The 13,864-nt window shown below is 43.0% G+C and overlaps 1 protein-coding gene across 6 annotated transcripts in view; it reads left to right on the plus strand.

Annotated features, from left to right (window-relative positions):
• Positions 1 to 330: 330 nt before the first annotated feature.
• Positions 331 to 13,864, plus strand: part of trim36 (tripartite motif containing 36) — a 33,114-nt gene continuing 19,580 nt past the window's right edge. Inside the window, exons 1-3 of one of the 6 annotated variants that reach the window (XM_084360740.1) lie at positions 331 to 970; positions 6,549 to 6,795; positions 11,166 to 11,231. In XM_084360740.1, coding sequence (XP_084216866.1) covers positions 908 to 970; positions 6,549 to 6,795; positions 11,166 to 11,231 — 376 coding nt within the window. In that variant the 5' untranslated portion in view covers positions 331 to 907. Of the gene's footprint in view, positions 971 to 4,813; positions 5,001 to 6,548; positions 6,796 to 11,165; positions 11,232 to 13,864 lie in introns of those variants that run through there. The other 5 variants (XM_084360741.1, XM_084360742.1, XM_084360743.1 and 2 more) reach the window with 5 other exon arrangements.

Genomic DNA, 13,864 nt, shown 5'->3' on the forward strand with positions numbered 1-13,864 from the left:
TTTTCTGTAACTGAAGAAAGAAGCTGCTCTCAGAGGAACATAACTGTTTGATGCTGGAAAGGTGGCAGGGTCCGCCACATGTAAACAAAGTAAAACAGTATGAAACTGTGTTGTTTCAGTCATGAAAACAAAGAGAGTTTATTTATTTACTTAGTTTGTTTAGGCATTTTAAAAAAAACAGTCAATGAAGATCTCTCTCTTCTGATTCAAATCTCGTCCCCAAAAACTACATAGTGCACCTTTAACGACAGGAAACAAACCACTGTGAGTCCAGAAATAGCGGCAGTCACATATTTGGGTCGCAGTGAGAAGAAATGAGTCCATATAACGCACCATATGCGCACATGAGCGCGCTGCCGGCCATGCGTAAAACTTGACTCAACGCAGCTCTAACAGATTTAAGACCACCCTCTCCCCCTCTTTAATCTTCAGGCTGGGATTATTATGATTGTTTTCTGGCGATTGGTAGATAAATCCGGTTGATGGATGACAGAGCAGGCGGATACAAAGAGCTCTGTGAGCCGAGACATCGCCGCTGAGGGATGATGTGGAGAGAGAAGGAGGGAGATGGTACAGGAGAGGAGAGGAGAGGGCGGGGTTTCCCCTCAAGATGAGGCAAACTCACAGAAAATTGGCTTCTCGCGGGCAGCAGGCGCATGTATACTGTAGCCTGCACAGAGAGGGAGGGAGGAGAGAGGATGGTGATGGAGGTCTGAGGAGCGGCTCTTCCCTGCTGATGCTATCTCACCTCCCCCGTGAAGCTGTGATGCGCCTGATCCCGGCTCTTTAATCCGCAGCTGCTTGTTTTGTCTCTGTTTTTTTTTCTACATTATTATTTTTTTTAAACATCCCTCTTTTTTTTTTTTGGGCCGGTCTATCTACTGTACATCCATCTCCATCTGCAGCCATGTCGGACTCTGAGGACATGACGGAGTTCGCCAGCATCGTGGAGCGGATCGAGCGGGGCGAGGTGAGTCTCCCTCCGGATGATTTATGGCGCTTGTGACAGCAGCGGTCTGTCTGTCAACGTGCTCCCGACGGCAGCAGCAGCAGCGCCGGGGCCGGCCTGCAGGGCTGTCAGGGGGGGCGGAGGACAGGGATGACAAGCCAAACCACTGGCCAGTTTTATTCTACTATCATTTAATCACATTAGTGCCAGCGCTTTCCATTCATTGCATCATAGTCCTGTTATAATGTACTCCTGATTCTGATGACATGAGCAGAGGCATGAAAGGACTATTGAACGGCCTGTAGCTGGACCCACACCTACCTATTGTAGGCGATTTCAGGTGTGCCTCCATTGTAATCTATCTATCTATCTATCTATCTATCTATCTGTCTTTTGCATTATACAGGTAGTCTGCATGTCCTTATAAAGTCTTAAAAGCCTTAAATAAGCCAGAAAAGTCATTTAATTGTCTAAAATTTGAATTTGTGAGGTCTTAAATGCCACAAACCTTGAAACCGGATTTCTGATTTCATTTATCAATCCTTTAATATATTTTTTGTCACAATATATTTAAGCCTACCACTGGACCTATTGTCTTTTTATTTCATACTTGCACTTTGTTGTATTTATACTTACCATTACCTTTATGCTTACCTTGCAATGCTTGAATAAGATTAATTGTCCAAAAATCAATCTTAAATTTGGCTGAAATTATCTTGTAAAGGTCAGAAAACATGTACATTAGGTTCATTCTCCAGTCGTTGCCCTTGACCCGGACGCAGGCTAAGATCTGGAGTTGGTCCCTGGACCCACTGCTCCTCTTGGATGGGTCAAATGCAGAGAAATGCAGTGTTGTACATTGTGTTTTTTTTTAAATTTATGGGTCTTATACCTGTACACACCCTGTGATATTATCAAGTAGTGATACACCCCAATAACTCTGATATTTCTAAAAAAGATCTGAGATATCAAAAGACCCTTTTCTGCGAACAGAAGACTGACTGACCCACAGAAAAGACCCACACATTCTCCATTATATCCTCCTTTATTCTGTGTCAAGGCTTCCTGGCCTTAGGGCTTCTCTTCTATTCTTAGAGAAGAAAAAAAAACCTAACATAAAGAGTTTAATTGGAGGCTTCGGTCGCCGAGTGTGTTGGTAGTTAGATAGTGCTGCAGGCAGATCACAGACTCATGTCAATATGTGGGACACTTGGCAGCAGCTGTGTGGTGCGACGGGGCTACCGGGTTACTGAGGTGTGTGTGTGTCTGCAGAGGGAGGAGGTCTTTTAACCCATTTCACTCTTTCTGACGTGTTGAAATGCATCTCTCCTGCTCACACACAGTCTCTGACATTCATCCATGCATGCATGAGCTCTCTGTGTGTGTGTGTTTCATGTGGCTGATGAGAAAAAAAGAGCAGATTGCACAAGTGACTGACTCACTGGCTAGCTACAGTTTCTGGATTCAGTGATATTTAATTTTAAATGTAATCAGGCCTGTCTTGCACAATGAGTAACAAGGTTTGCTCATATCTTTGTAGCGTCAGAATGAGATGCAAGAATGAGCAAAACTGAGATTCTGGTTAATATAAACACAATGTATGTGTGTAACAATGGTGGTAGTGTGAGAGATAAGTGGTTGAGTCTCTTCCTGCAGGCTGCATCATCAGAACAGAACAAAGAAACTGTACAGACATGTTCCCTTCAGCAGGCTTTGCATCACATATTGTTAAGTTAAGTGTTACATAAATGTTAAATTAAGTTTTCCTTTATAATGTTTTGTTGCATGCCGTGAAAATTTAAGAAACCCTTTGCTCTGAGAATGAGAAAAAAGATCACATACTTGTGAAAATGATGCAACCATTTGGATGTGTCAGAGGGCAGACAGTTCCCTCCTCTGTGTTTTGACTCCCATGGGTCCCTACAGGATGCAAAGTCAAACACTTAACTGTGACAGAAGGTAGAAGTTGGTGGAAAATCTAGAGGTGGATGAAACTTCTGTTGCCTCAGTGAGATTCAAACTGCAGCGCTGCAAAGGTCTGACACGGTCTGTATGGTTTTGCTTTTGAAAAGCAAATGACTCAACTGAGTCAGCTCTCAGTGACTGTGCACACTCCAGCCAGTAGATTAATCCAAAGACAGTTCATCCACTTCATTCTGTGCTGCTGCAAAAAGAAATCTCCCTCCCAAACCGTCCCAACAAGCAGTAACATGGTCCATTTTCTTGTTTAACCAAAACATTGTTCAGTTGACCTGCTAGGGGGCCCCAATGTGCAATAAAATGGACCTTACAGCCACTGCGGCAAGCAATCTGCAGATCATAAATCCCTGGAAATAAAAGGAGGGACCCTGACATTAGTAGAGACTGTGAAGAGAACAAGTTATAGCTCACACAGACCTCTTTATAAACTACACAAACACTATGTGAGGGTCACTACAGGAGCCTGCAGTCAGTGCAGAGACGCTGCAGAACTTCAAAGCTTTACATTTAAATGACTGATGCTTAATACTACAACTAGACTATGCAAAGGAAAGGCATGTTTATTTATATAGCACCATTAAGACACAGAGCAATTCAAAGTGCTTTACAGAGGCAAAGAAATGCATTAAGAATACGACATTAAGAGAACATTAATATTGCATTAAAAAACATAAAACTAAAACTAAAAACAACTAGATCGAGATGAAAAACAACGTATGTATCTGATTAATAAGAAAGACGCAGTTAACAGACGCTTTCAGCCCTTATTTAAATGAGCGGATGCTACTTATACTACAACTATACAGATACTAATGGACTAATGGACTATAAGTCAATCGCACTGCCAACCTCCTGCACTTCATCATAAAACACACGCTGTACATGCTTTGTCTTCGCTGCTACATGTGTATTAATTGTACTTTATGCTGCTAACAATGCAATCTGCAGATACAACACTCTTCTTCTATGATTTTTGTCGTCGTAGTAGTTGAATCGCAACGTCCCTGTCTCCTCACTTCACATGTGTGAGTGTCAGAGCAGCTTATGATGTGGGCGTTTGTTGTTCCCAGTCCGGACTGCTAGCTGCACGGCTAACTGAGCTAACAGTTAACAGTTACTCTGTTGATATGCTTCCCCACTATTCGTTTGGAGTATTAATTCCACACGTGGCAAATTGTTGCATACTGCACCTTTAATACAAGATGTAAATCAACTAATAAATTACATAATGCTTACGTAGTTAATAAAATGCTGAGGTGTGGAGGAGTAAAGGTAAGTGGAACGTAAGGTGCAAGAGGATAAGGTGCAGTTTTATTGACAGTAATGTAATTAATTCATCACCTCATTCACGTCATAAACATTAAAATCCTAAAATCAGGAGTTTGAATGTCTTCTCCAAAACTACACAGTGCCCCTTTAAGTAAGAATCCAGGACTTTTTAACTATTTTTATGTTGCACTGTAAGTATCGCTACTCTCTATGCTCCATAAGTGAAGATGTAACTGCAGGTAGACAGTGCTGAGTCTCACCTGTGCCTGTGATTTGAGTGGACAAACCAGGTTGGACTGATGACTTCCGTCAAAGTTTACGAGCTGCACATGAAGGCAGCAGTGGTTCCTATGGAGATCAGACCCCCCCTCCCCTCCCCTCCCCTCCCCTCTGTCTGTCTCTCTCTCTCACACACTCCCCCCTCCTGTCTCTCTCTCCTCCCCCCTCCACACACACACACACACACACACACACTCCCCCTCCTGTCTCTCTCTCCTCCCCCCTCCACACACACACACACACACTCACACACACACTGCAGCAGTGGCTGGAGCCGCCTGCTGATTCACCCCTCGGCTCTGCCTCCTCGCGCAGCGTCACTCACTATTTAAATCCGCTCCGCCGTGTCTGTCGGCATCTTCAGCACGGGGCGTCCGAGCCGAGTAGTTGAACGCTATCTTTTTGGATACATTGTTGTGTTGTTGTTGCACACACACACACACACACTCACAGACACACTTGGGCGGATATTTTCTGCCTCATCATGACTGCAGAGATGCGGCGTAGCAGCAGCACAATTGCGGTAAGTGTGAATGGAGGGGGGGGGGATTCATGATGGAGACGCTTCCCGACGCGTCATTGTTCGGACCTGTAGCGTCTCTGCTACATTGTTAGACAAAAGTTGGCGACAATTAGCAGAGCTGTAAACCCGCCGCCAGTCCTGTGTGAGTTCATTCAGTCGTTGTCTCGGTTTTAAAACTTCCTCTATCCTTCCCTGGAGAGAGGTGGGGGAGGTTTGTTTCCACACGTGTGGAGGCGTTTATCTCCTTTTTTTTAATTAAAGTTGTGCTCGCTTTTAATGGCAGGGTCTTTAAACGCAGCACCTGGAGTAAATGGGAGGGACTGTTATAGTTTTGTGTTTTTTCTAGTCGTGAGCCAGCCGAAACGTTTGCTCCTCGTCTGAAACGTGAGCTCGTGTATTTCACCGTTTCGTCTATATTTAGCCGAGCTTTAATCCTGTCTTATGTAATGCATCAGAAAACATGCTAAAGACGAGCGTGGCTGGGCTGTCACCGTGGACTGTGTCAGGGGTGAAGTTAAAGTCCAGGCAGGATAATAAAATAATAAAATAATCTTACCTGAATCCACATTTCCCTTCCTCACTCACAGCTTAATGTTGTCCTGAGCGCGGACAAAAGCTGCATCTGCAACGTCCTAATAATAGGGTATTGTTTCCAGAATCAGCTGTATCCTGAAGCTGCTGAGCTCATTTCAGACTCCTGCTCCTCCTCATCTTCTTGTTAAACGATGGCAGCAGCTACAGCAGACACGGCACCGTGTGAAAATATTCACAATATTGTCCCGATAATCATCTAAATGTTCTTTTTAAGCTCGCATTTTGTCATGAAACAGACATTTTTATTGCTTCACAGACAGAACATGCATCTGTTTTTAGTGGAAAACAAGCAAACAGTCTTAAATAGGGGTCAGTGTAGCGATAAACGATTATTAGTAGTCAAGGAGACCGATAAGAGATAATTGGGACCAGTTGCAAAAAAAACTGAGTTGAGAATAATCAGTCAGGAATGTAAATAACTCAAGTACTGCACTGAAGTACAATTTTGAGGTACCTAACTTCTACTTTCAGCTACTTTTAGTTACTGATTACTTTGCATATTTGGATCGTCCAGTGCCGATCAGTCATTAGTTGTCAAGTGTAACCAGTCAGATGGTGTTGTTGGCAGAACATTGAGTAACTGGTCGTGACTACGAACGTGCATCAGAGCCAAAGTGGTGCGTTTTTAAATCGTGTGTTTTATGCTCTAATCAGAAAAATGCTAAATGTCGGCCCCCACAATCTGTCTACCCCCAATCTTAAATAAGTAATCATTAATCAGAAGGTCTTCCTGAGCTCCTGGCTGTTGGCATTTACACACGTCTCATTTAACTTGTGCTTACAGGCCTTCAGCCACAGTTACAGGCAATTCAACAGCTTGTTGTGGGTGTTTTTGATCACGACCCGTCTCAAAATCTTTATCGTCTGATCCCTAGCAGCAGCAGCTGAGATGCTACTTCATGTAAAAAAACCTAAATGTTAAGTGTCTTTAGTAAATCCTGCCTCCATCGCCAGGTCCCGATCAAAAACATCGAGAGGGAGCTGATCTGCCCCATCTGTAAGGAGCTCTTCACCCACCCGCTGATCCTGCCCTGCCAGCACAGCGTCTGCCACAAGTGTGTCAGGGAGCTGCTGATGCTCAACCATGAGGACTCCTTCGACGCCGGCTCCGAGTGCTCCCTGCCGGGCAGCCCCAGGTCCAGGGTGCCGTCCCCCTCCATGGAGAGGCTTGACAGGCTTGTGAGATCAGGTGGGTCTCGGGGTAAGGAACCAAAATATAAATTTTTCTGTAGGTTGATATAAGTTTGTTCTTTTTACAGGAGGGGTTTTATTGTGTACAGCTTTACTGTAGGGAGGTGGGTCTCACATTTCACAACAGTGTATAGAGGCATTAGCAGGGGCAGTGCTCGAGCTGCTGTTGCGAGTTGATATGTGAGCTAATGGAGGCTAATAACCAGGCGGTGGCTGCACGGGAAATGCATCTGCACCATCTTCCAATCAGTTGTTCTAACTTCCTGTTACATTGTCTTTCTCCCGATTCCCATAACTTTGCATTCAACAGGTTTCAGTGGCTGCAGCCTGGGATTTTACCTCCATGGAAAAGACAAAAGGCTTTTCTCAAATAAGGAAATATGTGGTTACACATCGAAACTGACGGGCATATTTGATTACCTAACTTACTGAAAGAGTAGGAGAACAAATAAGCAAACTTTCAGCCAATGCAAATATAAGGTTAATGTTGAATAAGCCCATGGAGACAAAGCATTATTGTATTGTGTTATATCTGTGTTTTAATGTGGCACAGACGCCTCCCCTCCTCCCTCCTTTGTCCTAGATAAAGCAAAGAACAAACCTAAAAAATGATTTAATAATTTCACCGCTCAGCCACGACATTGTCAGTCATCACTTTTTTCTCTAATCCCGTCTGCTTTTACAGGCTTCATTAAAGAGACAGCAGAGGAACTGACAAGCTGTAGTTTTTATCTCCCAGAGAGAAAAGAAATGTTGACAAGCTCTCTCAAGCCCCTAATTGTCTTCACCGTCTGCCTCTAATGGCCCAGGGGCATCAAACATCCCCTTCCAATCACGCGAGGGCTCGTGTATTCATCTGGAAATGTTTCAGCTATCATTTTCACCCCACCTTTTTAATCGGATGTAGAGGCATATGTGTTTTGCGTTATGTGTGGTATGTACGCGAGCGAACAGAGCACATCTGTAAGCTCCTTTAAGGCTTTTTAAACTCTTAAAACCAAGCTGAGCTGGAGGAGGAGGAGGACGGGTGGGTAGGTGGGTGGGTGCAGGTAGCTGAATTAACTTGTCACAATATTTTTGCGTTCTCTGCTAAACACACGGCGCCGCTGCAGCCGAGCCCGAGCAGGTCAATGTCTAAGCCTCGAAAGCAGCACAATGGGACACAAGGCTGCCTTTCTGCCTTTTGAGAGCTCTGGGCTACGAGCCATTTACATACAGATGTCGTCTCATTTGCACTCTTGTCCAGTCTTGTCGACAAAACCAGAGTTGTGTCCAGCATCAATACTACATACTAACTGTAAGCCCAATGCTAAGATTTGAGTATCTATAGCTCATACTGGAAAAGTGACAAAATAAAGTACATCAGGGCAGATGCCTTTTTGTAACAAAATTAGAGCAGGCAGCTTCACGATTTCATTGCTGCCTCTGCATCCGTATCCATCCTCTCATATCTTTTTCTTCTTTATTGTATTTTCACTCAAAATCAGCGCACAAACCCAACTGGTAGTGTGTGACCCCGCTGTCGCTGACCGGTCTTATCATCTGCAAAGAAAGCACAAAATCAGATATTGTTGTGGGTTGAACATTAAGTGAGACAACTGTGACTAGAGACGGAGAAGGATGCTGCGTCAGAGCCAAAGTAGTTCATTTTTAGATTTATTTTATCGACAGTCGGACACACCGACTCTTAAAAACATCAGCTATTTTTAGTTTACTGTTGACTACTTACTGCAAATGCTGTACAGTATGACACTGTTTATGGTTCCTGTATGTAGTTAGTATGGAATTGGGACACAACTCGGGATATAAATATCACTTGGATTGAAAATGCTACTTATTCTGTAGGTTTGTGCTGGAAGTAAACACTAATGCATATTCAGTAGCTGAGTCTCAAATCCATACTACTCACTTACTCTAATCAGCTTTTGAGTATGTGGTGAAAACACATGACTTTGCAGTGTGTGCAGAAAGGAAATGAAGAAGCTGATCGCAGCTGAAAAACAAAATGGAGCTAATTGTGGATGGTGATTTTAAAATGAGCTCCAGGAACACTTCAGAAAGCAAAACAAGTCTTCTGATGGTTGAAGTATCGTATAATTTCTTGTATGCTAGCTGAAAAAACAGTGTACTTTGTTCATACTCTGTACACTTCATGTGTGTAGTATGGATGTGCGACACAGCAAGTGATTTCCCTGAAACAGAATGGTTAATATGTTTTGAATCAATGGACTGTTTTACGTGAAACTGAGTGCCAAGTATCCTCGGAGCAACGCTGAGAATCTAAACCAGAGGACCAGAGCTCAAAAGATCCCCAGAGGTACAGTGAGGTGAACTTTTTTGGGAGCTATTCAGCCATTCACTGTTCAAAACCACTGAGACCGGGCTCCCAAACACAGCCTCCTTCATTCAGACTCCCCCCTTTCAACCTGAATGAGTTCATTCTTCACTGGCAGGACTGCATCTGTTGACGTAGGGAATAATCAAATCCTGCCTTTGAGTAAACAAATGTCACGCCTGTGTGTGCACAAGCCTCTGTTATTCTTATATTCTCAATCTGACTGATTGGTGAATTGATGCACATTGTTCGAAAGTCCATTTTAAAACTCGATTTAATTCACATTTAATTTTAGCTGCACCTCTTCCATAAAATAACGCTAAATTAAATTAGTCGACACGAACTATTCACAAGTTCCTGGAATTCCCTGGGGGATTATTGTGGCAGGTCGTTCCCGTGTTAAGTGCATTTAATCAGCAGATTACGTAACATTTAAATTCTCCGTGTGTTTCGAATATTCAAGAAGCCCTCGAAATATGAGAACATTAACTCCCGAGTATTTCTGCCAAACGCCTCCAACGCCGGCCCGGGTGATCAGATCGCTGGTAGCCATGGTGAAGCAACCTGCCTGTAAGGAATGAATGAGGGATTAGGTGAAGGGAGAGAAAGGGAAGACTTAAGGCTATATTTATCAGTGTGCAGCCGGGACCAGCCTGTTGTGTTTGGACAGAGGAAGGCGGTCACTAAAACTTCATCAGCATTGTTCCTCAACTTCATGTTTTTTTTTTTATGTTACTGGATCTCAAACAGCATGATGCATTTATGTTCAACAGCTAACTCATGACAGGTGCACTTTAAAGTTGGTATAAGTGCTCTCAAAGGAAGAGTTTGACATGTTGGGAAATATTCGCATTAGTATCTGTCTTCAACAGCTGTGTATGCATGCTAAATGCTTAGCTACAGCCAGGAAAACGGTCGGCTAAGCTTATATTGCTATAGCCTACCTGTCAATCTTTCTGCTCTCATGCAACATAGGCAGTTCACATCTCCATCTGAGTTTTTAGTGTTTCCAGATGGCTCATTTCAAAAGGAGTACCATGTAATATATCATTAAATAGGCAATAAGATATGGCCAAATTTAAAGATTAAAATGTAAAAACAAAGGAACTAGCATTAGCAGCAGAGTGTGGAGAGACAACAGTGATGAGGTTGTGTGAAGTAGGCGTGCTATACTAGCGGCTGAGCCTGGCTTGGCTGAGCCAAGCGGACCACGGCTAACTGAGCTACTTGCTAACAGCAAAGAGTAGCTAGCTGCTGTAAACGTGTTTGTTGCCCCCGTATAGTTTTGGCGTTACTTTCGAATTCTGGCCATTTCACACAAATCACACCAGTTGCTATGGGCTGTAGTTAGATAATTAAGCTAATGCTAGCTCCGTGAGCTCCTTACAATGGTTCCAGGTGACTCACTTTCAAACAGGAGCCCTGTAAAATGGCCACAACTATGCACATGATTGCTAGATAAGACTACAAGATGCATCCTGAAAGAGTGTGTGTCAGGGCCGCTCCCTGACACACAGCTTCAGCCCCAGTCTTGGTCTACGGTCTGTATCTTGCTTGATTAATCTATAATGTTAGCCTACAAAAGCTTCATATTTAGCTCAAAGACACAACTGACTCTAACTCATCAAGGACGCGAATAAGTGTATTTCCCAAAATGGCAAATTTCGGCGTTCATTAATTTATAAAGACCTCAGGCTGAAGGTGTGACTACACTTCAGACATGTTATTCTCAAACAGTTGTCAAATTCTGTTTTAGTTGTGTGGGTTTGTGCTCAACTATCGACTGTGTGCACAAATCAAGAGTTAATTGTGCTTTTAATAACTGTTCACATCCTGTATGTATATTTTTAACAATCTCTTTTATATTTCACTCTGAACTGCATTTTCTTTAACAAGTTTTCATCCACTTTGCTTTGGTTTTGGCTTTGTTTCTCCAATGTCATGTTGTTTATTAAAACAATAAGTGGTTTCACACGTCACTACTTCACGTTACTGTTTCATTTTTCTTGTTGGTCTCACCTCACTTCTCTGTTCATTGCTTGCAGCCACAGTGCGAAGGTCGTTTGGAAGTCGAGGTAGACGCGGCCTCCGTGTTTACACTAGCTGTAGTAGTGAGTACAGTACTACTAGAACCCCTGTGAAACCCTAGTTTGGTTCTACCTTTTTCTCTACTTGGTCTACGTTAGCCCTGTCAACACGACCATACAAACTCACAACACCGGATAGGGACAAAAATGGATTTTTACTGAATAACTTTACTGTTACTGTACTTTAATATTAGGAGATACCAGCTGAAATTAAAAGGCAGTGACTCTTAAAAATGTCTACTGAGCATGAATGATTAAAATCCAGATGAAGGCATTTGATTTTTGAACTTTGGTTGCGTAGGTTAGGAACAGATGAATGAAAGGAAAGGGGAACAGCGATGATGAGTCATCATACGAGGAGGCCGCCTTAAAGAGGAGTAAAGTAGAAGAGACGACAGCCGAAGGGAGGTAGAGTCCACGACGGGGAGTTTGGCAAGTGACAAAAAGGAATTGAAAGACTGAAATTAGTGAGAAAGGGGTGAGGATGTTTCCTAGGAGTTGAAGTAGGACAGGAATGTGTGTATGTGTGTGTGTGTGTCCCGGACCCCCAGTGTGAGTGTGTGTGTGTGTGTGTCTCTGTACACTACCTCAGCTTTGCATTCATTTCGTAAAACATGTAGGCGAGTGAAGCCGCCTTATTGAGCGGGCAAAACTGTTAGCGTCTGTTGTTTCTGAGTTAAACGCAATATGTTCGGACACGCTGAGATTCTTAACTGTCTTGTACTGACTGACGTGTGTGTGCCTTTAGGGTGCTGTTAGACTTCACTTGACAGTCATTAGTGTTTGATAAACAGTTAGTAAGAACACAGACCTGTTTTAACCGACTTGTAATCATTTTGGGCACGGTGAGTTGAGAAGCGTCAGGTTGGCGGCCAAGTAAAACAAGACCGAAGGCTAGATTTGTTGGCCGGTTGTTTGACATGCTCAGTGAACGTTTTTAAGATCTCCCAAGATGAGTCGATTATAGGAGCTACTTGGAAATTCAATAGAAGTACAGCAAACAATGAATCAGTGCTCTCATTAATAAGAACAATATTACTTTTAAAGAAGGAAATCAGGAGAAAATAAGAAGTAAGTTCAAACCTCACTTGGCTGTTTTCAGAGCTCCAGACCAACTTTTTGCACTGGGGCATCTACTTTTTTATTTAGGTGCACCCAATAATGAATTTTAAAGAAGAAATGAAAGAGATCCTGCTATAAACTGACAAAATAATCTACAGAAAATATGTTTATAGGCTGTTATTTGCTCAAAGGCAACTATCTACACACCCAGTCTGCAGATGTGCTACATTTCAGGCGCACTGGTGCAACCAATGATGATGTTTAGTTGCACTTTCGGCGAATGGCTTAACTTCGATTCAGAATTGTATATATGGCCTTTAGAAACTCGGGAACATTTCCTACGTTTTCTATTTATTGTTAAACTATTACACAAACTGCAGTTGATCATATATGACAGCCACTGTCAGAACAAAATGTCAGTACAGCAACATTCAACAAGCCTAAAACAGATTTTTACTTGTATTAGACATGAAAAATGAATTGAAACTATCCCTGATTTTTAAAAGTATTCAGTTAAATATGCAGATTCTGCCTCAGTCGTGACTGAAGAGCATAAAAACGCACACATTTACAGACACAGATTGATGTGGCAGAGGAAAAGAAAACGAGCCCTGTTTGCTCTGCAATGACTCGTCAGTTTCTGCCTTCGACTCTGCAGATCCACAAATCGGCACACAAACACACAAGTACACACTTTGCTGCAGGCGTCTCCTGTCTGCTTCGTGTTGGCTCGCACCTGCTGACCTGACCAGAGAGTCAATGTGCAGCGTCCCAACATGCATGTTGATTCACATGAATAAAGACACACGTACACGCTCTTGCTGTCTTTTGCAGGATCATTCATTGGTTTGATTTATGATTTCTTCTCTCATCCGGTGACTTTACTTGTCCTAACAAGGCAGTGTCACCTTCATGACCATCGTCAGACTGAGTTTCTCATCGTTTTGTCACACCACAATGTTAAGTTCGCCTTTTTTGTCATATGAAATCAGGTAGGAAGGGTAACTGATGTGTGGCAAACAAAGCTCAGTAGTTTCAGTTAGTAGTTGGATCGCAGACAGACTTGGCCTCCGGGCAGTAAACTGTCTCGCCCTGTCACAGTCTCTAGTTCAGCTCACGTTACACGGCATGCACACGGCTACACATCCTGTATCACATAGTTTATCTGTTTGCTGTTCTGCCACTGCTTTTCCCTCAGCTGCACCTTTTTTACTTTGCAAAACTGCTGTTTTGAACTAGTTTTCCTATTTTTCGCTTACCTGAGGAGTGTTTGATTTAATTTCCAGGTCCTCGGAAACGAAGTGGAAATTCTGGCTTGCATACTGAGATAAATCCAGCACTCCTCGCTTCCCCTGTCCCCCAAAAACGTGAAGCAATATTTCTGTATTTTTGATTTGCTGTGTAGTGACCTCAGTTTGCTGGCTTCATACGAGTGTGTGGTAACTTGTGTTTTGTGCCCCCCCCCATTGCTTGCACCTGTGATGTGACCTTGTGTAACAACTCCTTTACTGTGTGTACTGCCTTGTTACGATGCGGCTGCATCGGTAACAAGCACAATATCGTGAGAAACTCTTGAAAGCTGTGTTGCTTTAAGA

Source organism: Pagrus pagrus (assembly GCF_965226575.1).
Source record: "Pagrus pagrus genome assembly, chromosome: 8".
In the NCBI taxonomy this organism is placed as follows: Eukaryota; Metazoa; Chordata; class Actinopteri; order Spariformes; family Sparidae; genus Pagrus; species Pagrus pagrus.